We start from the raw sequence: 26,284 nt of genomic DNA, 5'->3' as shown, positions 1-26,284 counted from the left end.
CGGGCCAAATCCGACCCCTGGGGAACTTTCATGTGGACCCTAGACTGGAACATTCCATATCCCAAAGTAAAAATAAATGTAAAACATAATGGTTGGTTGTACAAAAATAATGTTTTTCATAACTTAACCAAAACTCCATAACGGTTCTTTAACCATTAACAGATGGTTATAAGGATGAAGTGTGTTCTATTTAGAATTGAGGAATGCCTATGACCCGCAAAAGCAGGTAAATTGTCGTATTTGGTGAGTAAATTATAGAGACATCCACCACTCTGGTTGGTAGGTCAAATGTATTTCCTAATTTACTACTGTAGCGACTAATTTAGATGAATACCCCTATGTCTTCCTATATATCAGGGGTCTTCCAACGTTTTTCAGTCTAAGGACCCCCTATCTGAGAGAGAGGAAGCAGGGATCCTCACACATAAAATTGTGTTGCAGATTAAACTTTCATAGATTTATACCTTCATAGACTTGTGTAGCTTGTGTTGGATTCATGTTAACTTGTATTTTCTGACAATTCACCACATAAATCCTCAATACTTAGAAAACTTGTACTTGCTCTGCTCTTTTTTAACTGACCAACAAGCTCACAACGCCTCGCAGCGCGACGTGTTTTTTGCTTGTAGATCTACTATTTTCGAATAATGTTCCCCTCAGAATAGGGATTATAGCCTAGGGCTCAAGAGGTTAATATCACACAAAGATTTGGTGGCCCCCCTGTATAACTCTGTGGACCCCCTTGTGCCCTGTTGAAGACCCTATATATCCTCACCTATCCTCTAGGGGGCGTTGGAGAAGATTCGCATTGGCTTACTGGGCGCTACTGGGCATGTCCTCCGTCATGTCTAAGGACGCAATGTGTAGTTCCGCCCACATTGTGACGATTGAAATACTAGTTGAGGGAGGAAGCAGCAGGCAGGACTAGAGCGTACTGTGTGCACTGGAGTGTATCGCTATCATTTCATATAAAACCCCCGAGAGGAATTGACCAGAATCCAGTGGATACTATTATATTCACGGCGGTAAGTCTAAAGAAATAATTTCCGAGGCTGTATTTTTGAGGGATTTGCTACTTAACAGGTGTGTTCGATCCGATGCCACAGGAGGAGAGATAATCACAGATCGCTGTTTGCCCAGTCTGATGGTGTTGCTCTTTGTAAAGTGAATCGCTCATGATGAAACCCAACAGGGTTCTCCTTCGCACACACTGGTGGTTCAACGACGATACGTAACCATATATACAAATGAGTCAACGAAGCGGGTCCGTATAACTGAAGAATCGAACAGAGTTAATTGTTGCATCGCCCGGGTCATGCGACAATACGCTACGTTGTTTTGAGGTTTGTCTGAATACAAAGAGGTCATTTAACACATTTTAGTCTTAATTGTAACTTGAGGTATATATCTGTGAGACTGAACAAGGCCTCGTTGATGAGACGTTCTGTCACGATTCTTCACACTACCTACATTCATCCGTAATGAGCGTTTCCTATCCGAAGTTAGGTGAGGAAACCTGTAAGTAGGCCCTCTATACGCCATATATACCCCTCTCAGCAGAATGCTAACTATACTGACAGATGAGACGTGGGCTTGGGGATTCCGTCTCGCTACCACATACTACACACAATGCTGCCCATGACATTGTCACTCGTCGCCATGCGAAGGTCACAGGCGGAATGGTTTGGAGTGGAGTGGGCATCATCAGGTGTTTTACTTAAAGGTGATAATGTAGCTCCCCCAATGATCTCATCGGGGTCACATTATCAGCATGCCCTAGAATACAGTTTACACAACAAGAAAATAACCGGCGTTTGTTTTGACTCACAACAAAGAAACAGTGTAGGCCTAGAGATAAATGCTTTTATATAAGGTTGCTTGCCACGGCTATAATGAGGAGAAGATAGTGGATGGTATTGGTTGGTTGGTTGGTTGGTTGGTGTGTCCATGTCCTTGGAAGGAGTCCCAGCCTGGTTAATTATCACACTTGGTCCTAACTATTAAGAGGGCCTAAAGGTAAATGCCTAACTGCTGGGAGTATCAAAAGTTGTTGATTGCGCCATGCATTGGTGGGGCATTACCTGCAAACCTGGTAACGTTTGGCTCAAGTTTGGTGGTTTTTAAAGTTGAAAGCATAAAAATCACATCCATGATAGACTAATATAGCCTAGTAGTATGCCTATGTAATGTAATTAAGCTACTGAGCCAGCTTTTTTACAGTGGGTGCCTACCGTATGTGGAACAGGTTTTCCAAGAGGAATTCTCTGGGATACGTGCTGGGAAATAATGTCCAGTGGAGAGATGCCTGTCGACGGTCGTAATTAAACAGAGCTACTTGACAGTCAGCAAGCCCTGTATTCACTCTCACCTCAGCATCAGCCTATAGATGTGTCAATCAGTGCTGGAGGGCAAAACAAGCTGCAAGCTTGGAGTCGGGCCTCTGACTTAAACATTTCTCACAGCTCAAAACAAATGGCTTGTATCAACTAACAACAGCTCATCCCTGATTCTTAACTGGTGAAACTGGCCATCATCTATTGTCATTATTTACAACCACAGCAAGGCTGCTGTGAATAAATGTGTGGGTCTGATGTAGATGTAGATAGCCTCATTTTCACAGTATGTGAATAATACACAGCCTGGCCTTCTATACTGGAGCTCCACTGTTGTTTTGTCTTTGTAACTGAAGTGTGTCTGTAATACAAGCTCTGTCAGGAGGACTAGAGTTACAGAACAAGCCTTGCACAGCAGCTTGGTGCTTTTAGAACAAAAACAGCTGATGCATACATCTCTGTTCCAGGATAACCTCTTAACTTAAAGGTTTCCAGTAATTGCAAGCCATTGTTGCACCTGACTGACCAATTTCCAGGGATGTACATCACTCTACAACTCACTTTAACTCACATTTTTATGGTGTGTGTGTGTGTGTGTGTGTGTGTGTGTGTGTGTGTGTGTGTGTGTGTGTGTGTGTGTGTGTGTGTGTGTGTGTGTGTCTCTCTCTGTGTCTCTGTGTCTCTGTGTCTGTGTGTCTGTCTGTCCTGAGCTAAACTACTGGACCTATTGGTGCATGCCCTTATATGGGCATATACTGATTACTAATGGATTTTATGATAAAAGTAAAGCAGTGTATTTTGTTGTAAAAGTATCAGGAGTTTATAAAAAGGTCTTTTTAGTTTTGTCCTATAGCTGGGTGGTATTTAATTTATGTATAGCTGGCTGATATTGATACAGCCATAATTGATATTGTGATATGAGACTATATATCCTCTAACCTCTCTTCCCCAGGTTTTCCGCAGTACCTGTGGAAAGCCTGGAGGAGAATGAATGTAATTTTTTTTTGTTCATACTTAACATTTAAAATATGTCTGGAGGGGGACTTTTGAAGTTTTAGCTTTAAAAAAATGCATTCACCTGTTGGCTCGGTTGTAAATTTGACCAAGTTTGAGATTGATAGATTTGACAGTCCCCCACACACTTATGTAAAGTGACGTTGACTACTTAGAAAAGCGCTATATACATTTCAGGTATTATTATTAAATAAGCGATAGTGTTTTCGGTCCCCAGGACCAGTGATAAGAGGCACCGCTTTGAATGACCAGAGGCATTCAGCAGCTTGCCTGTGCAAGATGTCAGTGGCATACAGTCGACACAGTCGTTTGTTTGGCATGCCAAACTGTTGGATCACACAGGCTGCTGGAGGGTAACTCGATCTGTCTTCATTTTCTTTCATTCATGGACGCAATTGAAATGGAGAAAATGGCAAGTCCAAATTATGCCCTAGTTGGTTGAGTAGCCTGCCTTCTCAGGCTGTTTCCATTCTGTGCAGCTTGTTTTCTATTTATAGAAGTGATACACCACAAACAAAATACCAGTGAATGGCACTCGATCACTCCATCCCTGAGTGAGTGAGTGTAGCTTGGTAGTGAATAGTGACTGTCTGTGAAGAGAAAAGATGAAACAAGGTATTTTGACCAACAAAAGACCCAGATTTGTCTTGGGATTACCCAGAACTAGCCTAGTTTAAGAAGAGTACCGGTGGTGTTGAGGGATATCCGTTTCATCTCGCACTGGTGGTGTTTACATTCCCCAGGGAAACACCAAACGAAAAATCTACCAAAACAGTCAACATTGTAATATGGAGCTATCAGAGGCAATATTCAACATGCTTACAATCATATTTGATCTTCAAGCACTGGTGCCACTTGCATGCAGCCTGAATAAAATATGTGTATTCCCGATTTAGGACTGTGGATTGAATAGATAGGATATGTTAATGCTAGGATGCATTTCCTTAATCGATATATCGGATAACTTGTTCGGTGTCCTGCATTCCAGCTTCATCAAACAACTTTTTTTTCTTCATTTTTTTTCTCCTCAGCAACTGTGAGCAATAGTTCAGTAGAACAATCTATATAGTTCTATATAATGTCCTGCCATGCTATTATTATTTCGTTCCAGGGCATCGCTGTTTAAACTTTGGAAGACTACTTTATTCTTCCCATTTACACATGAGAAATACTTTATTCACTCTCACAAAAGTTCAGTTTCCACTTGCCAAAAACACCAAATCTACAAGCTGTGTTGTCAGTTTGTACATCTGTCCTTATTGACTAGTGACACCGTTGTGATATAGAGTTAGGCTTGCTGCACTTTTTTGTGGTGTTAAATGGGTTGCAACCAGTGTACACAAACGAGTAGCATTCAGCATTGGATAAACCTGTGTATGGACAGTTTTGCACATAAATCAAGGCTGCTGTACACATATTTCATGAATCCAACTGCAGTCTTTATTTATGAGGAGGGCAGCGGGGGCTACAATAAAATGTAGTAGATATTTAAGGAGAGTTTCGTGAATGAGGTACAAAGCATCCATAGCCCAAGCTTGTAGAATCATCAAGTCTCATCCTTGCACTTCTTTCATGTTGACAAGTTTGAACTCAACAGACCAATTAGGGTGGGTGTGATGTGTTTAGCTTCTCGAAGACCTTGTTCCTGGCTCACCTCCCTTGACAGTGGTAACAATTAACTAGACCTAGCCTATATTTATGCTTTCCCCTATTCTTTATCAAAACGGTATGTTTTCAGTATTGCGTCTGTTAAATGCCAAGTACAGCTATGTGTTGACTGGTGGTGCATTCCAATTTGTTGGGGTTGTCATGATGACCAGAGAATGGCTTTATGTAAAGTGATAAAGTTACTCGATCTCCATGGCGCCACCGGGGCTGGTGGCCTGCCATGGTTGCCAAGGACATGGCCGACCTCTGAGAAGAGGAGTTGGGAGGGAAGGCGTCGGTGCTGTAATGAGGTGGAGGGCTCAGCTCGGCCTCTCTCTGGGAAATTGAGTTGTCGTTAATCAGTCATTGTGACTGCCAGTGCAGCCTCTGGGATGAGTCTAAGAACAGAGGCTCTCTTTCTGCTGGGCAACAGGCAGCTCGGCACTGCTTCATGCACAAACATTCTGCAACACACCTTTGATGTATTATTAATGAGTCTTAACCATTATACAGTATCATCTCTGTGCGCTGGGGCTTTTATTTTATTTTTAAAGAGGTAGTAGAAAGACCTGTACTAGCCGTCTCAAACATTTTCATGTCAAGGACCCCCAAAATGATATGTATTTGGTTGTGGAACCCCATCTTAAAATACGTTTTTCCAGACCCCCCAGAAGCAAAGATTTGAGTCTCAAAGTGCTGCGCTATGAGCTTGCTATTTCTTTCCTTAATCGATATATCGGATAACTTGTTCGGTGTCCTGCATTCCAGCTTCATCAAACAACTTATTTTTTCTCCTCAGCAACTGTGAACAATTCTTTAGTAGAACAATCTATATAGTTCTATATAATGTCCTGCCATGCTATTATTATCTCGTTCCAGGGCATCGCTGTTTAAACTTAGGAAAACTAGTTTCTTCTTCCCATTTACACATGAGAAATACTTTATTCACTCTCACAAAAGTGTTTATATCAGTTTATATCCATCATATGTGTATTTCACTTGCCAAAAACACCAGATCTACAAGCTGTGTATATATTTTTAAATAATGGCTATAGCTAAAATCTAAAATGACACGGATGCGTTCCCGGATTGAATGGGTTGAAGGGTTTTCATGTCGTTATAATTTATTATACTATGTTTTGAAGTCGTCTATAGCTTGGTGATGTAATTGTGAGAGTACAGTATGAGATAGTTATCTGTGACTGCTGTGCGATAGTGTACTGCTGCTGTTGTTTCGGTGGCTGGTGGCTGCACCAGATGGCCCTCCTCATCTATCACCTGGCCAGGAGGCCACAGCCAGGTGGTCTGTACTGTACCATACATCTACGTCAGAGAGCTGTCTTTCAGGATCCACGCTCAGCCATTTCTTTATTGTCTCGCATCGTTTCTCTTTTGTTCTCTCCCACTCCTCCCTCCTTCTCTACTTCCACTATCTGCACGAGTGAGCGTGGCAGCGAGGGAAATCCCCATAGACGAGTGGGCAGGTAACACAGCCCTAAAGCGCAGCGGTGGCAGGCAGGTAGTCTATTAGCGGTGCAGAGCGCAGGGGCGACAGGCCGAGCCATTCTGCCCGGATTTATAGCCAGATTGTACCAAGGGAAGCCCGGTCAACAGCAAATCATTTATCCGGCTTCACACCTCTCTCTGACCCCATCTTATAGATCACAGCAGATTTATCGGGAGTCATCCATCTGTTGTCTGCTCTTTAGTAGTAGTAGCAGTTAGTAGTATATTATTGTTGGATTCTTTTGATTCATCTGCCTACAGAATTCATGTGATGTGAAACCTGTTTGTATTGATTTATCCATGATGCATTGCCATGTAGCTGCCACCCTCCAGATTGTTGTCTGTGTCTCCATTTTGTTACTGGTCCAACCTCCATCCCAAAGGGCAACTTAAATGATATTTAATGTGAATCCATTCCTATTGTGATGTGAAATTCTGACGGAACACTTCCCAGTGTGCTCTGTTTGCCAAGAGGTCGTTCTTTACACATTTGAAAAGTCTATGTAAAACAATAATGAGTTGTACTGGTGGTGATTTTCCAGCACTAGCTCTCAAATCACAGATATCGCAGAACACAAAAATGTTATGTAATATTTCCATTTCCCAAGTCCTCACAACAATAGAGTGATAGGATGTAGGCAAAGTTCCCCTTTAATCATCACTATCAGATGCAGCTTTGCCTTACAGGGCTTATTTGGAAGCCGAGGAGTTGTGAGTGTCTACAGTACTGTACTGTATATCACTGCAGTGTTAAAAGCCAAGGATCTGTGCAAAAGCCTACTGTGAATTCAATCTGTTCCTCAGATTGGCGAGAGAACACAAGGCAAGTAGTCGACACAAGTAGCACTTATAATAATCAAATTACATTTAACAAACTCTCACTCGCTGCATGTCACATTTTTCTAGAAGTTGAGTTTTTAGACATGCATAAAAGTTCAAATAGTCTCACTTATTAGTGCATGGCGCAGAGTCGCACCATTTCTTTTCGTCCTATTTTGATGTTGGTAGATGTGGTAGGAACACTGGGACAATGGCAAATGCAGACACAAGTGTATTAGACCAGTGACTTGAATACATATAATTCCCACACAATTCTGTATTAAGCCTAACCTGCTCCACAGGCGCACCTCGTTGCTTTGCCCGATGCCCTTGTTTTGCCAAGGTGTTTTTTTTAAGGCGCCTGTAGCAATGTGTGATCACCTTTAAAATTGATATGCAGCTTAGTGCATGCATGGACCTCTCCATAATTTATGCATGAAGACCAAAATAGAGGCTAGTTGACTGAGGCCATGCCATGGATGTTCTGTTGATGGGCAAACATGGCAACGAGTAACGACATACAGTACTACTCATACTGTAGCTCACATACTCGTGTACAACCTGCCCCCACAAAGACACTCCAGAGGCTGCATCACATATTGCATGTACTGTATGATTCATAGCTGCTACTTTAGTTTTCTTGTTTGATGTAATGGTTAAATTGAGTTTCCAGGTTGCTGGACTGAAACATTACTTTATGAAAGGGGAAAATGGCTGTGGGCTGGTCTGCAGACCATGTAACAGTGCAGTAAATTTAGCATGAAGTTATCCTGGAAATCACGGCAAATTAAGTGGACCATAGTAAGGAAGCCAACAGGCTTGTGTGTGTGGTGTCCTACTGTATGTGCCATGTATGCGTGTGAGTCAGAGGTAGCGATAGAAGGTGAAGCATGCTGCTGATGCTAATGGATAGTAGGCTATAAATCAGTATGACCAGATGCTTTTTTTTTTATCTCATAAGACCATTAGTAGATAAAGTGGCCGCGCAAGGATTAATGCAATTCTATAAAAGCCCCCAGAGAGTAATGAGAGCGTCTTATGTTATGCCTAAATTGGTCTTGCTGTAAGTAGCCATGCAGCAGAAGGGAGTGTTTTTATGTGCATGATATGCTTCCCATTTGTGGGCTTGTAATGTACATACTGGTGATTTGAGGTGAGTGTGTTGCAGCGGCACACTTTTTGGCGGGTCTGAGATGGTGTGTGAGAGTTTGTGAATGTGCCAGAGTCTGTCCCCAGTGTGTAGTGAATTTAGGGAGTGGTGGATGGGGCTCCCTTTTTTGCACACAGACAAGCACACAATAAACTTATTTTGTTAAAAGTTAAAGCTCTATATTCTGATAGCAATCATTGTTATAGTGTTTGTCCAGTAACAGGCGTTCCTGTCTCTCCAGAAAATGCATTTTCAGGTCGGGATACCCAATAAAGGTAAAGCACAGGACTACAGGTAGAACGGCAGGAACAGTATGATAAACCTATGATTAAAAAGACTGGTATGATCTCTTTAGCAGCAGTGTCAAAATGTGCAAGAGCTAAAGACAGATATCTTTACAGCAGTGTCAAATGTGCAAAAAGCAGAATATATATATATATATATATATATATATATATATATATATATATATATATATATATATATATATATATATATATATATATATATATATATATATATATATATATATAATTAACAAAAAATGTGTGTTTCACTTGTCTATGTGCAAGTAACATGCAGGCCGAGAAACTGACTGACCGAGAGAAGGGACATCACAGAACAGTTCAAGGTCAGGGTTTTATTACCTGTCACATGTCCCATGAGCGTGTGTGTGCATAATTCATTCATTCATTCATATCTTGATTTCATCCGCTGTACCCAGTATTCATTCAGCATCCAAGCGTGACCTGAACTGCGTGTTATGTTTTATTACTTGTATTGAGTTATTGCTCAAGGCTCAGGATATTAAATGTGTGCGCGTCTGTGTGCAATGTTTTGTTTTTCCACAACTGTACAGGATTAGGCCTAGTCAAGTAGTACAACACGGCATATGTGTTAGTCCTTCTATTCATGGAGGGATCCAAGAATAGGCTCACAAAAGGAGGTGTTGGTGGTGTTCTTATTAATACCAGGCTTGAAATAGCTACTCTGAGTTGTTTTCTTGCATATGAGCCGTGCATCAGAAAGATAAGCACCCACACTGTTCATATCCTTGCATTATGTGTTTTGATATGCACTGTTCCAGTAGGATTAGTGTCAGCCTACTTTAACCCATTAAGACCTGGAACTGTGTCATTTTTAGATTTGTGCTAAAAAGCATTATATTACAATTTGGCTATTCAAAAATAGCAGATATACAAGCTCATAGCGCGGCACCGAGTGCCGCGCTACGAGCTTGTAGATCTGCTATTTTTGAAAAATCACGAAAATGTGTGCAAATCTTTGAATATATATATATATATATATATATTCTTAAAGCGAACATTTTAACTCAAATCTTTGCTTCTGGGGGTTCCCTGGAACAAAATATTTTGATGGGGGGTCCGCGGCCAAATACATATAATTTTGGGGGTCCTTGACATGAAAAAGATTGAGCACCACAATGGATGTGTAATGTGGGATATATTGGGTATATCAGTAGACAAAAATAGTCTTGTCATGGTGTTCATCACTGGTGTTCTTGTTTCTCAGAAGATGAAAAAGGATATGACTGCCTGTATCATGAGAGCTAAAATATGAGCAGTGACGATCGTGATGATGGTGCCTCAAGAGAACACTCTGTCCTACCTTTAATTAAGTAGACTGGGAGCACAGGGAGCTGTGTGTGCGCATGTATGTGTGTCTGTGAACGTGCTTGGTTCCTTGCTCATGTGCTGAGTGCATCAATGCAGGATCCATTCTATATCAGGTCAGTGGTTGACTGGGTTCTGATAAATAACTTGATAAAGTACATTCCTTTTTATGGTTTATGCCAGTTTTGTTTGTATCCATCTGTCTGAATAAATTACAACATGAGGTCTTTCCTGGCCAGTGGTTGTGCCCTGAAGGGGGAGGAAGTGAAAATGCCAAGCCAAGAGATTTGCCTCCTCTAATTCTCTTACCAAATGGCCCGGGTTAGAGCAATAATCTGGAACTAAGAACTCGTTGAGTTTTACTCAGACGCAGATTACTGCCTCTGCAGACTGGGCACTGTAAATAGTGTCTTGGCTTGGAAAGAGAGACATTTCTAGTAATAGCTAGTAGTAGCTTTGGGTGGAGTGGACTTGAAGACTACTGGTAATAGTAGAGCCATAACTGTATACAATGGGTATAAAGATTTTTATCCCTGCCAGGCCGGAATGGCCGAAGGCGAGGGATTATGTTTTCGCTCATTTGAGTCTGTCTGTCCGTCCATCTGTGAGCAGCTAATCTTGGGCACAGCTGGACCTATCGGCGTGAAACTTTACACATGAAACTTTGCACACACACTTCCAGTAGGCCAAGGAAGAACCCCAATTATTTTCAAATCGGCCTGTTATAGCGCCACCATGATGCAGACGTTTTGCAAAACAAATATTTTGCTACTACTCCTACAGACTTTGTCCAAACCTCACGCAAGTTGGCACACATTATCTCTGTAGTGTGATCAAGACGTATCTGTCAGATGTTTCAGATTCCATTCCGATTGGCTATGATTGCTTTTCAAAGTTTGCAGGAGGGGCCCGTTTTGCACAAAATGGCACAAATCATGAACGCAGTGTTCGATTGGCATGAAACTTTGCACACACACTCCCAGTAGGCCATTGAAGAGCCGCCACCACAAATGGGGGATCTGTGCTCTGAGCAGTGCACTTTTCTATTTTGTTTTGTTTCCTCAGCCATTACATGGTCAGTATGTTGGTTCACCTCTGAAGATGCAATTTGCCTGACCTATTTCTGTTTGTGTTTTTGATGCCTGGCTGAGTGATAAGATTCAGGCCCCAGATGAGCTTTGCTTTGAACTTTAATTAAAAGAATTTGGGCCCGGAGCAGACCGGCATATGACGCAACGCTTCCAATCTGGGGCAGATTGCTTTTTACTTTGATCAAGAGAAAGTCTTAATTTAACTCAGAAACACACTATGTGGAAGGGGAAGAATAATAGAGACGGAACAGAGATTTTGGACAAGAGGAAATAAGTGAGAGACTATGAAACTATCAAATTACTCGCAAGAGAGAGAGAGAGAGAGAGATGTACCGTACTTTGGATTTAACCAGTACCGACTACCGACCGAATAATGTTAGTACTACCGAATGCCAGTTAACTTTACCAAATTCCGGTACTCTTGAACACATCTGAGTGATAGAAAAGACAGCGAGCGAGATAGAAATGATCTGCTAATTTCTTACCTTTTTCAGTATCGTATCAAAAAATGAAAAGTTGTCTCGTTCTGCTACAGATGTCTGTAGTTCTGCCTGCTCCAGTCTAAAGAAAAGGAGAACTAAAAACTTGCCGTAATAACTATGGTGTGTCAAATACCAAATAAGGTACAAAAATAAAGTACAGAAAAAGGTACTGTTTTTGGTACCATATCGTATTCCAGGTACCCCAGGTACCCTATCGGTTCAAATGTGAAAGGTACTCATCCTTAGCCTACTGTTGATAGCTGAGTCAGAGATATGCAGCCAGGTCAAAATGAGGTCACGACAGTGACATTTCACCAAGGGCCTTTCCCTGGTCATCATTGTCTGACGCTGAAGTCACCATGGTGATGATGAGCAGGATGCTTAAAGTCACTGTTGCCATGGAGAAATGGAGACTTATTGATGGCGATTAAAAAGGGGTGTGGTGGAGTGGAGGTCAAGCTCAAGGCTGTGATCTGAGTCCGTGTCCTCAATCATGGAGCCTTCCCAGACATCATGATGGCCCGAGGCGAGATGGATAGACACACACAGAGAGAACAAAGGTTGTGGTGGGTGGGGGGAGGTGGATATATCCTCCAGTCCTCGTTGATCATGTGGGACCTGCTGCTATGGGACCTGCTACACGACTCCCTTTAGTTCAGCATATGCTGTGCGTCTGCGTGGGACCCGTGGTCTATAACTTCTGTGAGCAAGCATGCTTGGGCCGATCTGTCTCATTGCTGCTGGGAAAGTTTGTCCATGTTAGGCATTGGAAGATGTCTTTGCCAGTTATACAGCATGCCATGTACACCCCTTCCCTAGGATTTTAAGTCTTGGCCTTCATTTACCTATCCTATGAATATCTCAAAGCATTATAGGCATGTCATAGCGCACAACCATGACCGTGAGTGGTGTTAACAGCTGCTAAGTGCTAACACTGTTGTGATAACATCAAAACTATTAGATTTTCTTGCCGTTAGGGGAGGGCTGTCATGTCCGTGAAAGGCAACAGCCAATGAGCTCTTCAGTTATCGCCGAAGAAAGATATTGTCACATATGTTGAGACACATTGACCCAACAAATGTGGTTCGCTCAAGGTTTTCCAGGTCTGTCTGTGAGCAGCACCACTGGACCGATTGACATGACACTTTGAACGCATACTCCCAGTAGGCTAAGGAAGAACGTCCACCACATATTCTTTGAATCGGCCTCATGGTGGTGCTAAAACAAGCTATGTTTTGGCCCATGACTCTTGAACCATAGGTTGTACAGTCAAAAGGATTGTATCTGGATTCCTTGGATCATGATACAACTCCCCATATAGGCCCTGCCCATTTCCACCCGACTAGATTTCGTGTTTTCTTCCATACACACTCACGATACTGGAATTTCTAACTTCACTACAATACCTAGAGAAATATAGATATATATATTAGATATCATTTCCAATACCACAATACCAAAAATGGCCGCAATATTGCAGACATATTGATTTTATTAAAGGCTTTGAGTGTGTTGCTCTCTGTTCTCTCTCTCTCTCTCCCTCTCTTCAGAGTGCCTGCCTCTCTTTACAGGCAACGTGCCCGCCTCCCCAGTCCCCATTGCCTCTCTGCTGGCAATCTTTATTTAAACTTTGCCACAGTGGTGTCACGCACCTTGCTACGCACTGCTCTATGGCGATGCGTTGTGAGCTTGTATGACGTAGTATAAATCAGGCTTACTGTAAATCATCTGAAGGGAATCCCGCTCTGTAAAGAACACCAGACCTGTGAGTAAATACTGGCGCAAAGTCGCAAACGTCTTTATTATTTCCTATTGTCCATATCTCTGTTACGTCTCTCTTATTCTTCCCTTTCCCCATAGCGTTTTTTCTGCCTTGTTCTTTAGTTCCTACTTGCTATCTATCTCTGTTTCCATGACATGTAAAATGATCTTTTTCATATTATTATGAACCTTGCATCTTTGTCCCTCATGTGTACCTTACACGGAGTAGTAGGAGACATGTGCTGTACCTAACCCACCTAATTCTACTGATCTTTAAAATCAGTATTAAAACTGTAGGCTACTACATTTTCTGTCCCCCTCTCTCTCACTGTCTCTCCGTCTCAATGTCTCTCTGTCTCTTTCTGAAAATTGGAGCAGATTAACAAAATGCAATCTGAAACAGACAATGTAAGACCTAAAGTTAAGCTTATTATGTAGTGCTAGTAACCCACATATGAGTATCCATTAACATACTCCGTAAGAACTCATGTATATTTGAAACACTGCATTTCACTAGTAACCCCTGTCACAAAGTTTTGCGTCTCCACCAACCATCAAGTGTAGCTAAAACATTGAAATCCTTTTATGTGATTTAAATTTTTTAGCCTATGCCTACATTTTAATCACGCTGTGGATACACAGTATTTTCAACACAAATGCCCCGCGACATGTGGGTTAACGAGGCTTATTGAGAACAGCTGAGCAACCTGCGCATTTTCCACATAGAGAAACAACGCAAATGAACTTCTTACGGAAGTCGGCGGGTTGTGTTCTATTCTAGCTCAACACCACACAGTGAAGGTTTAAGTTGCTACAGCAGCAACACAGACAGGAGGCTGTTGTGAAGGCTGACCCTGGTCGCATGTCACACGGTGTTGTTAATTCCATCATAGCCTCTCATCCATTGCCACTCTATTGTGGTGGCAAGCAGTGTGCTATTTAGCATTTTGGAGTTGAGGCTCCGCTGGCAGCTACATGCTGTGTAGGGAAATTTAATTGAAATGACATGATTGTGTGTCAGTGTGTTTGTCTACAAGTACCAGAGCGATGTAAAACTGATTATGATGGCATATGAACACGGCCATTTTTCCTATTTATCTTAGACAGACTGATAATTGATTGCTGGAGACATTGTGTGACATTGTGTCCCGCTCTCTAACCTCAAACTGGGTATGTTAACTGGGTATGCATGTATGTGGTTGATGCATTACTGTATCATTATCTATCAGTGTGCCTCAAATAAGACACTTTTAACAACAATCCACCCTACCAGCCAAGCCTGCCATCTTTGCGACCCAGAATAGAGGTGCTCATTCCACACTGTTAGCTGTTGTAGTCCAGCTTCCCAACCCCCACCATCTGCCCCTAATCTCCATCCATGCTAATGGTATGGGATGAATATGGGACAAACCCCGCAAATCACACAGACGACAAATACTTTTATCTCCTGTCATCTGGCACAGAAACAAATTTCTTTCCTGATTTCCCCACAGCAATCGCAGCTTCATTGCCAAATCTAGACAGAATCTGCATCATATTTTGAAAGCATACGTTTTTAACACCACTGAATGCCTGCCTCTTCTTCTCATTTCTATCTGTTCTCGTCTCCCTGCCTCACGTTTGTCCCTCGGGGCTAGACTAGCTTAGAATAAACATTGGCAACGGGCTTTGTCGCTATGGCAACGGCAGTGCATGTTGTACAGTAGCATGGTTAAAGTGACTGTGTTGGAAACAGAGGTGGATGGTGATGGTAGTGTAGTGTAGAATCATGGGGCCTGGTGTTCTAACTGGTTATTTGATACAAGGTTAAATGGGGTAGGATAGGGGGGTCTTGAGCCTTGTGAACCGTGTTTGTGTTTCAGGTTGAAACTAAAGCAACAAGCCTTGGGTGATTGTTGTTGAGGTAAACGCTCATTAGACTGAGCTAATATTACACCATTTACTTAAAGACCATAATTTCAGCCAACATGGATCTTAAGTGATTTATTGTTGATCACAGACTCTGAAAATGTGAATTTATGTCATCCTAGCCAGGAATTGCATTCTTTTTTCATAGTTATTAAAAGAGTACTGTGTTGTTTCCAACCATGATTGTGCACATTAATGAAAGGGATCAATCTAAACTTAAACATTTCAAACGGACACATTTGCATGTTTAAATCTCATTCAGGGCTTGAAATTGTTTTTCGCTACTCTTTCATGTAGGTGGTCTTAGGTAAGCCTGTAGTAAAGAGGTCAGTGGGGTTGAGCCATCAGTCTGTCAGTTGGGGTAACACCTCAATTAGCCGTTTAGCAGGCTACGATTATAGTTGGCCTTTGCCTCCGTCCCACTTTCTGTGACAGCCTGAGGAAGTTGTTGAGATTGATCCGGCCAATATGCTCAATCTGCTCAAGCATGCAGAGTATTTGTTTTTCTTTTTTTCCCTAGTTTACTTGTCTAAACATTATTTAGTCACTACCCTGTGCCCCCTCCCCTCCCCTTGAGCTGGATTTGTTGGCGGGATTTCGTGGGCCCCACCCCCCACTGATTGTTTTATGTAATTTGTGGATTGTTGTTTGTTCATGTCCCATCTGCTTTCCCGATACTGTGACCTCTGACCCCTCTGCTTTTTTTTCCTTGCTTTTTTTTGCGTGTCGCGTCAGCAGGCAGCTGTGGCCTGTCCACCACGCGTTCACTTCAGGGAGTTGCAAACGGGAAGGGTTGCAGGATTCTTCCTGCTGACTCCGACCTGGAATGCGTCATCATCACAGGAACCTCCCGTTGTTGGTTGGCGTCTAAGGAGCTGTGTCCACAGAAAGTGTTGTTTTATTTTCGTGAAGGCGAATGCTTTGGATATACAAAAAAATGAATGTGCAGTCTTTCTTCCAGTGCACGTGCATCAGTGTGTACTGGCATAGAGGGCAGGGAAGTTGGACGGCAGTTTACGACTTAGTCTTGCCTCTTCCTTAATTTTGGTTGGTCAGTCTAAAAAAGTGACATTGATTTTTTTTTTATAATCGGAGAAGATAAGATTGGAATATTCTTCACCGATTGTTCCAATTCAGATTTTCTTTCTAAAAGCTATAATTGATGGCCAAAAAACAAAACATTTTTGTAACCTTTCTTTAATAGAAAAGTAAATAATTGTATGTTTGATTGTTCATAACTAGAGATTCTGGCCGCTATATGCCAATATATGGGCATGCTGATATGCCCATATAAGGAGATCTCTGTATCTGTCAGTCCTTGTCCCTTTTATTTCCATATTGCAATGGAGATTTCATTCCATAGTTTGGGAGCCAGAAGATGAAAGAGTCTGGGACATGTGGAGCGATGTCCCGGATGTTTTAGCGAAGGTTCTGACAGCTTCCCTCTATTAGCTGATCTGAGAGAGCGGGAGGGGTTGTAGGGTTGGATCAGGGCTTGAAGATATGGGGGTGCCAACCGTGCCATACCTTTGGTTGCTTTGTAGGCCAACATCAGTGTTTTGACTCTGTGCGGGCAGTAACTGGGAGCCAATGGAGGGAGCGGAGAAGGGAGGAGACATGTGAAAATGTTGGCTGGTTGAAGACCAAGCGTGCTCCGACCTTCTGGATCATTTGGAGAGGCTTAAGTGCACATGACGGGAGGCCAGTAAGGAGAGAGTTACAATAGTAAAGTTTTGATATGACTGATGTCTGGATAAGGAGCTGGGCTGACTCCTGGGTGAGGAAGGGTCTGATCCTTCGAATGTTATAGCGTGTAAACCTACAGGATCAAGTGACCACTGTGATGTGTGCCTTGAACCGCCCTGGTGACTTTGGTTGTCTATGGAAAAAGTTAGATCCTGCGTGGGGCTGGATTTAGCTGGGAAGAAGAGAAGCTCAATTATGTTGTCTGAGTGACGTGGCCGTGGTTTATTTATGTTATAGTGATGTAGCCATGGTTTGTTTATGGCTGAGTCAGAGGTCCACCCGCCCTCCCTCCCATTAGCCAACTTTAATATAAACTGGCTGAAAGAAATGTAAATAACATTAAATTAGGGCTCCAATTATCGATTATTGATTATCAATTACTGTTTTTGAATAATCAAGAAGCAATCGATTTCCCCATTCAGCATTACTTCTTCGCACAACAGTGTTGTGCGAAAATAGTGTAAATAGCCTGTATATAATCTACAATCTTAAAAAAATATGACATGGACAAAGTAGGAACTGTAGTGTTTGCCCTATACTGTATGCATTTAACAGCGAAATAGGCAAGCCGTGTCCTACTCCTACTGTAATATGCTAATTGCTGAACATACAGTGCAGCTTCAAGTGATGATTTCAAATAATAGACAGAACGAGAGTTACATAGCGGCAGCCAGCTTTTCAATGACTGCCCTTCGAGCTCCTTCAGTTCCGTTTTATACTGCGTTGTGTGACGAAGAATAATGCATGGCACAGCCACATAAAACGACACGACGTAAAAGAAAAGGCAGAGGGGCTAGTGAAAACAAACACAAATCACCATATTAACACCATGACGCAACACTACACATAAAGTCCCATAACATAATCCCCTAACGCATTCCCATATTCAAACAACTATAAACAACTCCACATTTTCTGTGTGCCAAATTGCATGTGAAATATGGAAATATAGCAAGCCTTAGCAGACACCAAGGTAGAGCGAAAACTGCATGTATTTTCACAATTTTTAAAACATAATGTTGCCAATTATTTTAATCATTCAAATTTGGCTGGTTGGTTAACATATTAAATTGAGAGTATGTCATTATTACATGTTGTTACCCTTTTACAGCCACTTCAACTGTGTAAATGTGGATTGGGTCAAAAGTGCTGCCGTCTTCACTGAGAAACTCACGGTGTCACTCTCCTCTTCCATCTACTAGCCTGTGAAAGACTGAGTTGTCTATCTGGTACAGAGCGGAGGGTGTGTCAAATTCCACCACCTTCCCAGCATGCATCACCAGCACCCTGTCAGAGTCCATGATGGTGTTGATTCTGTGAGCAATTGTGAGAACAGTCTTGTTCTGAAACCTTTGTCTGATTGTCTGCTGCAGTAGTTTATCAGTCTTGTGATCCACACTGGCTGTGGCTTCATCAATACATAGAACATTGGCCTGGGTCAGCAGAGCCCTGGCAAGACACAACAGCTGTCTCTGACCCAGAGAGAATGTCTTCCCCTTCTCTCCTACCTCAGCATCCAGACCACCCATCCTGTCGACCATATGTCTGAGGTGACATTGGTCCAAAGCTTCCAGTAGGTTCTGGTCCGTGTACCGTCCTCTGGGGTCCAAGTTCTCCCTCACGCTACCGCTGAACAGAAAGGGGTCCTGAGGGATAATTGCCAACTTGGACCTGAGTTGAGCCAGGCCCACAGTGCTGATGTCCAGGTGATCCAGGAGGATCTGTCCCTGGTTCAGCTCCACCATCCGGAACAATGCCAAGAACAGTGTGGATTTACCAGACCCTGTACGGCCTACAATTCCGACCTTCTCTCCGGGATGCACCACCAGGCTTAAACCGTCCAGGGCATTGGGCAAAGCCTCTCTGTAGGCCAACACGACTCCACAGAACTCCAGCCTGCCTTTCTGAGGCCATGATGGCGGCACTTGTGGGTTCTGGTGCTGTGGCTCAGTGGGCAGGCTGCTGCAGTACTCATCAATGCGTTCTACACTGACCAGCTGCATCTCAGTCTGTGTGGAACTGGAGACGAGGCCAGACAGCAGGCCTGTGATTGACAAGGCATAGGACAGAGACAGACCCACCAGTCCTGGGTCGATGGAGTTGTGCTGGATGACTGCAATCATGGAGATGCCGGTCACCACAGCGACTCCAATCATCTGCATGCGAATGTCAAGCCACTGCATGGCAGCGTTGCTAAGGAACAGGCAGCGTTGGTTCTGCTCTAGACGCCTTAAGTTCTCCTGTTCAAACCTGGCTGAGCTTCGACCGGCCCGGATAATGCCTAACCCGCTCAGTGTCTCAGAGAAGTGTGCGTAGATGGGTGAGAGTGTGAGGCTGTAGAGACGCTTCAGCTCCCGGGAGGTCTGTCTGTAGAAGTTCTGCGTACGATGGTAAAGCAGACCCAGGGGGAGCAGAGCAACCAGGATCCAGGGAAGGCTGTAAGTCATCACAACCAGCATTCCCACCAGGCCAAATATGTTGGCTAGCAGGATGTTGAGCACAAACGGCAGGCTGTCATCAATAGTGTACAGGTCTGAGGAAAAGCGGTTGAGGACCCGCCCCAGCGGGTTGGTGTCAAAGAACGTCATGGTGGCCTTAAGGACCTTGTCCAGAAGTCTGTTATGAATTACCGTCGTGGCACATATGGCTCCGTAAGCGAAGAGGAAAGCACGGACGGCAGTGAACACAGTGTTGGCAATGGCGATGGAGCTGTACACTATCAGATAGAATATCTCTGAGCTCATTGTGGCTGAGCTTTTCATAGTGGGCAATGGAGACACTAGTAGCCCTCCAGGTGAGAACAGCAGCAGGTGTGGTGAGTTGTAGGCCACTGTAGAGGAACCATTAATCCAAGAGGAACCGTTGTTCTTCAACTCAGATATCCAATTAGACAGCCACCAGTCGGACACGTTCTTTGAGGCTTGCATGAGAAGCAGAGACATCAGGATGGAAAGAGACAGCACTCTGCCCACAGCCACCCAGTAGGTCTGGTAAACCTTCCACGCCAACCCGCCCACCTGCTTCTGCTCCTCCCCTGATAGGTCAGATTCATCCTCTGCTAGCAGCTCATTGGACACACCCAGGTCCTCCACCTGCTCGTTACTGTCTTTTTCTTTAGCATTGCTGTCATTCCTGTGCTTTGTAGGCACTGCCCCCACCATTGGCAGGACCTCTGCTGGCGTGCCTGTTTTAATGATGGTCCCATTATCCATAAGGACCACCATGTCAGCTTTGTCTGCAAACTCTATGCGGTGTGTGCAAAGGATTCTGGTCTTGTTCCTGAGGATTCCCATGATGCATTTCTGCATAAGGTGATGGGCAACATCATTGTCAACTGCTGCCAAGGGATCATCAAGAAGGTAAATGTCTTTCTCCATATAAACGGCTCTGGCCAAGGCCAAGCGAGCCTTCTGTCCTCCACTCAGAGTCACACCGTTTTCACCTACTTCTGTCTTGTCCCCCTTTGGAAGAATGTTGAGGTCATCTGTGAGTGCACAGGCCTCGATCACAGTCTGATAAAAGGTGGGGTTGTATTTTCTTCCAAACAGGATGTTGTCCTGTACTGTTGCATGTTGGATCCAGGGCTCCTGAGAGGCCAGGCCAAAGCCAGCCTCTCTTTCCTCAACATACACCATACCACCAAGCCTGTTGAGTTCCCCAGTGATGGCTGCCAGTAATGAGCTCTTCCCACAGCCAACCTTTCCCACCACAACCACAAGGGAGCCCTTGGTGATGTTGAGATTCATGATGCATAGCAGCAGACTCCCTTTAGTGACACAAGTCTCCATTTCTATATGTTGCTCTGTGTTATGATCTGTGCCATCAGAATCCTGCCAAGAGAAAGAGCCCTGACTCAACAGGACAGATATCTGAGGGTCTTTGGGACACACAAGACTGTAGTATGCACAGAGGTCCTGGTTGGACAGCTTGAGGAACCGTTGGATCCGTTCCAGGGACACCTTGGCCTCCAGGATGCCGTTAATGACCCAGGGAAAATTGTTGAGTGGCAGGATCAACATGCCCACCAGAGCCAGGGTGGTGAATACCTTAGCTGCGGTCATTTGGTGTCCCAGCAGCACATATGTGATAATGGTGAGGATGGACATAACTACAGGCAGGGCAGCCCAGGTGTAGACATACACGGCATCCAGGTACTTGATGGCTTTGAGATGGGACAGCTCTTGTTTGCGACAGTCTGCAATCTTTTGAGTAAAATGAGTTTCCCAGTTGTGTAATTTTATGATGCGTATTCCAAAAAGGACCTCTGCCATCAGCTTAATGCGACTGTCCTTGTACCTGAGCCTTTGTTTGTTGTTGTCAAGGATACGGGAGGCAAGGATCTTGTTGAGTGGTATAAGCAGCAAGGCCACGCAGAGCCCTCCTAGGAAAGCCATGCCCATCTGCAGGTACAGGAGATAGAGGGCTATGGAAAACTGGAAGGGCAAACTCCACAGCTCATGGAAGCTGTTGAAGAAGCTGACCACATTGTCTGTGTCGGTGCTTATGAAGTTGACCAGCTCGCCCAGGGTGAAACGTGCCAACCCACTGCTGCTGACTCGCAGGGCTTTCCTATAGATGGTCGACACAAGTGCAGCGCGCGCAGACAATGCCACCTTGGACACTTGAAAGGTGTAAATGTTTTGGAGGACGGCCGAAAGGAGGGTGCTGGCAAAGAGTCCCAGGGCACACCAGACGCCTTGGCTGACAGGGGCTCCCTCATCCTCTATAAAACTAACCAGGTTGCTGAGGAGCAGGGGACCTGCAAAGCCCAGCATATTGCTTAAAAGCTTCAGAAGGCCTAATATGTAGTACCTCAGCCCGAAGGCTTTGTGCAGTACCCTCATCAAAACTACCTCGCTGTTCAGCTCAACTGGGCTGAGCCATTGATCCTGCCTTATGCACCGGGCTGCTGCATCCTGCTGGCTGGCCTCCCAGCAGTGGTAGAAGTGTTGCTGGATGACGTCAGTGCGCAGTTTCTGAGGGAGGTGATAGATGTCGCTTGTTCTGTTCAACTCCCCGCACTGCCCTCGCTGAAGGAGAGGATTCAGCCACAAGTACAGAAGCCCAGAGACACAGCCGCTACCATCCTCGGCGACCATCTCACCTGTATCCAGATGAGAACTCTCTGGAATGAGGTCAGTGCCATCCACGGTGTTGATATACATGGTCGCCCTTCTGTCACCAATGCTGGGAAACATATATACCAGGATGTAAACTGTGAGAGGGAATGTCCGACCTGAGGCAAGTATTAATTGTGTTATTTTGAGGGGTTCTTTTCTTAGATCTGCCTCACTATGGTAATAAGCCATCAGGGTGATCATAAGGTTAGGAACAGTGAGAAGAACCAACAGTAGTAAAGTCAGAGGGCCTCTGGTTCCCCTGAGAATGGACCTCCGGAGGAATATCATGGTGCCAAAATGTACCAGCCAGGCCAAGATGGCACAGCCATCAGCCAAGATATATAGGTACATGTCATCTTGGTTGAGAAGGGCTGTCACTACTACATCACCCATGAAGAACAGTGTCACTAGCAGGGCCGATGCCACTCTAAGCATCCAGCTACATGGAGTAGACCTCTGAGGAAGTCTGTACCTTGTTATGCAAAGGTAGTAGACACTGACGATTGCCATGCCAGCATGAGGCAGGGTTCCCAGGATGAGCTGGTTAAAACAAGGGCTTATGCTTCCATTCTCCAAAACCGGGAAGGGGTTCCAGACATCTGTATGACAGATGCCAGAGATCAACTCTGCTGGGCCAAAATCACCCATGTCTCCCCTATACTCAATTCATTCTGGGAACAAATCAAAATGTTTAGTTTGGAATAATGTGGTAAATATCAAAGAACCTCCTTTTGTTTGTTTCAATATGTAAATTAATAATAATTTGGTATTTGTTGTGCCATGGAGGTATGTCTGTCGCTTTAGACCCACCCAGAGGTTACAGATTTGATTATGCTATCTGATGATGTCATTTGATGATGTCATTGCTACAGTAGGCAACACTGACTAGATAGATCTACAAGATAACACTGGTGTCGTATCCCAACGCATTTTAGCTTGTAGATCTAATCTTTTTGACACACAACACCCTATATATTATAGTATAAACCAAGAGATGAAACTGGGTGCTTATTATTTCCTTGTTTTAAAGGTGGTTGCCAGGCAATTCAACTGCTCAATCAAACTGTTTTCTGCTCACACTGAAAAACTTCCACACAAACAGCATATGGTTGTTAACTATTGGTGTGTGTGTGACTTGACCATTGTTTTGCATTTAAATATGACCTGGCTTTAAATCAGCGACGTGTGTGTGTGTGTGTGTGTGTGTGTGTGTGTGTGTGTGTGTGTGTGTGTGTGTGTGTGTGTGTTAATATGTGTATGTGTGTGTACATATTACATACACACAGTAGATATATAGAGATGTATTATCTAGTACAGACCTGAGACTGTAACCGTGGCTACAGATAGCCCCCTAAGATTTAAAACAATGCAAGAGAAGGGACCACTTGTATAAAAGTCCCTGTATGCTGATCAGTCGTTATGTCATTGTAGAAAGCTGAGTGCTTCTAAACAATCCACAGCAGTGTGTTCTTGATGAGATTGTTCTGTAATTAAACCTTCAGCACTTTTATTAACTTACTACACACCCGTATGAACAACGACAGTGTTTCTGGGTGTGCTGATGGCCATATGACGGCCAATAATATTATTACACCATTGATGCAGCTTTCTCTCTCTGGGAGAGACAGCTACCTCCAAAAGTGGTATGCCACTTAACAAAACGGTTTATACCGATAAAAAAACAAACAGTCTATGCCTTTTGCTGGGAGTGGTACTGTTCCAAAATCTGATTTATATTTTTAATGGTATGCCATTTTGCTAACAGTATGCCGTTTTGCTAGGATTGGTATCCAGTTCCAGGATATAGTCTGTCTGTAACATTTTTGCTAACCGCTCAAATGTTTTAGCATTTAATTATTAGTAATGAAGAACAGGGAAAACTGTTGCGCCCTTCTTTGTCCTTTGGTAACGGTTGACTGCAGGTGTGGTGATCTCAAAAATAGAGGAAAACTGGCAAAACAAGACTCGCTTTTTTTTTTTTATCTCCGCTGCAACAGCCCACTTCACGTTTTGTCTTATAACTCTTGACTTGAACCGTAGGTCGTCATATTTTTTCCCTGGATTCATTGGATCATGACGCAATTTATAACCCCTAACCTTTGTGTTCTCCTCCCTCTGCTGTATGCATTGACCTAGAAAGACAAGGGAGTTGAGGGGAGTTGAGGCTCTATCTACCATATGTGTAACACTAGCCAGGTAACCCAAAACCCCTTCCTGTCCTCACCTTATGGAGGCTGACCAGGCCACTGGTAGTGTCTCCAGACGGACTGTTGGCTCACACAATTTTCAAACGCTTATGCCATAGTCTGTGTAATGGTACTAATGGAAGCACTGAAAATCTGAAGAAACGGATTTCGGCTTTCCCACTACTTCTGTTTAATCTTTGCAGTTGTGTAAATGTGTCCTACTGTAAATCAAACTGCAGAGCAGAGATGGACATTCAGTAATATATTTGAAAGATATTTTAAAATATATTTTCGTAACTGAAATGATGAACCGATATTGACTTCTGTTTGCGGCTTTCAGGAGTCTGTAGCATTCAAAGATTGTGAAGAAGTTGTCTGGCTTGAGAGACCAGGCCACTGGGGGAACAAGAGCAAGGAGGAAGGCGCTGTTAAAGACTTTTGTTGTCATTTGTAATTATTTGGAGGGACAAATTGCTGATTTCAAGGGGAAAGCAAATCAGGTGGACTGTGTGTGTGTGTGTGTGTGTGTGTGTGTGTGTGTGTGTGTGTGTGTGTGTGTGTGATAGTGTGTAGGTTGTCTATGCACACATGCGCACATGTGTGCTTGGTTGTCTATATGCATGCACATGCATAAAACACCTAGGGTGACCTTTCCCTGTAAGAACTGATGGCGCGGATGTCCTTCAACCATCCATCCTCCTGAGTCCCCACCCCAAACATTTCACGCATCACCAAGTATCGAGCAGCCAGCCAACCAACATGTGACATGACAGTCTGTCAGATCAGGAAGTAGAAGAGGAGCAGAGAGATGGCAGCGCCTCTGTCAGCCCCATACCAAGTCAATCAATCACCCACATTTTGCCCAAAATATCTGGCATGTATATATTCTCTCAGGTCTTTTATATATGTATGTCTTTCAGGTGTGTGCGCAAAGCTTGCGTTTGTGTGTCACACATTGGAAAATATAGATGCTGTACTCTTTTGCTAGCCGGTGTTCATAACTTTCCATATTAACATTGATTGATTGAATACTTTATTCGTCAGAAATGTAAACGGCACGAGGTAGTCAGACATTAAGGCTAAAAGGATAACACAAAAGGTCCTGGGGACTTTCCATTGTGGTCCTATGTATTCAATTCATCAACATGGCATAAAAAATAACACAATAATACATGTTGTCAACAAATACAAAACACTATATTTGCAAAGGCGAAAAAGGAAAACGGCGGCAGAGAATTACACCTCCTTTCTATAGGAATTTGCATTTACCTCCCCTTATGGTCTCCTGTTTTATGTTTTAATGGATGGTGTCGGGGCATTCCACGACATACCAACTAATAAGCAATGGTGTTGTTTGTGCAGTATTCCTACATAGTGGATGATGCTAAGCTTAAACGGTTGTATTTTTCTCTCCGTTCACAGAGCAGTCTACATTTGACCAGACAGGACGATGGAAGAGCTGCAGGATGTACAGTTAACCGAAATCAAGCCCCTGCTGACCAACAAGGTGAGGGTTTGGGGACTGTGGCCTCCTGCTGAGCTGGCAGAAATGCAAACACGTGTGCAGGCTGCTGCACACAGTAATTAACAGTTGTATTTGTAGAGCACACAATTAAAATTGAATATGCACTCAGCTCCGTTCATCAAAGTGAATAATTCATAATATCTGTATTACTGTCGAAATGAGAAAAGAGGCGAGTTAATGAACAGAAAGGGAGGAAAAATCAGGAGGCTTTAGTCTGACTAAGGCTAGGGGGGCAGAAGAGTGATCGAGTGATGGATTGACATGGAGAATGAATTAAGGAGAGATCAAAGAAAAGGCTGGCATTTTTTTAAATATAGGCTTATTATCTGGGAACGTCACAATCTGTTCTCTCAACCTCCCAT

The 26,284-nt window shown here is 43.6% G+C and overlaps 2 protein-coding genes across 3 annotated transcripts in view; one reads left to right on the top strand and one right to left on the bottom strand.

Annotated features, from left to right (window-relative positions):
• Window positions 1-887: 887 nt before the first annotated feature.
• ndrg3a (ndrg family member 3a) overlaps window positions 888-26,284 on the top strand; it is a 47,851-nt gene continuing 22,454 nt past the window's right edge. For both annotated transcript variants that reach the window (XM_084061364.1, XM_084061363.1), the window contains exons 1-2: window positions 888-1,025; window positions 25,820-25,904. In XM_084061364.1, coding sequence (XP_083917490.1) covers window positions 25,848-25,904 — 57 coding nt within the window. In that variant the 5' untranslated portion in view covers window positions 888-1,025; window positions 25,820-25,847. The remainder of the gene's footprint in view (window positions 1,026-25,819; window positions 25,905-26,284) is intronic.
• LOC311048220 (ATP-binding cassette sub-family C member 10-like) lies at window positions 18,270-22,859 on the bottom strand (the record flags this gene model as incomplete). Its single annotated transcript, XM_084061339.1, has 1 exon — window positions 18,270-22,859. The coding sequence occupies one exon, from the start codon at window positions 22,857-22,859 to the stop codon at window positions 18,270-18,272; it is 4,590 nt and encodes a 1,529-aa protein (XP_083917465.1).

Source organism: Gymnoscopelus microlampas, assembly GCF_963454915.1.
Source record: "Gymnoscopelus microlampas genome assembly, chromosome: 7".
Taxonomy (NCBI): Eukaryota; Metazoa; Chordata; class Actinopteri; order Myctophiformes; family Myctophidae; genus Gymnoscopelus; species Gymnoscopelus microlampas.
Note: the sequence above shows the minus strand (reverse complement) of the source record. Positions and strands in the feature narration are given on the sequence as shown.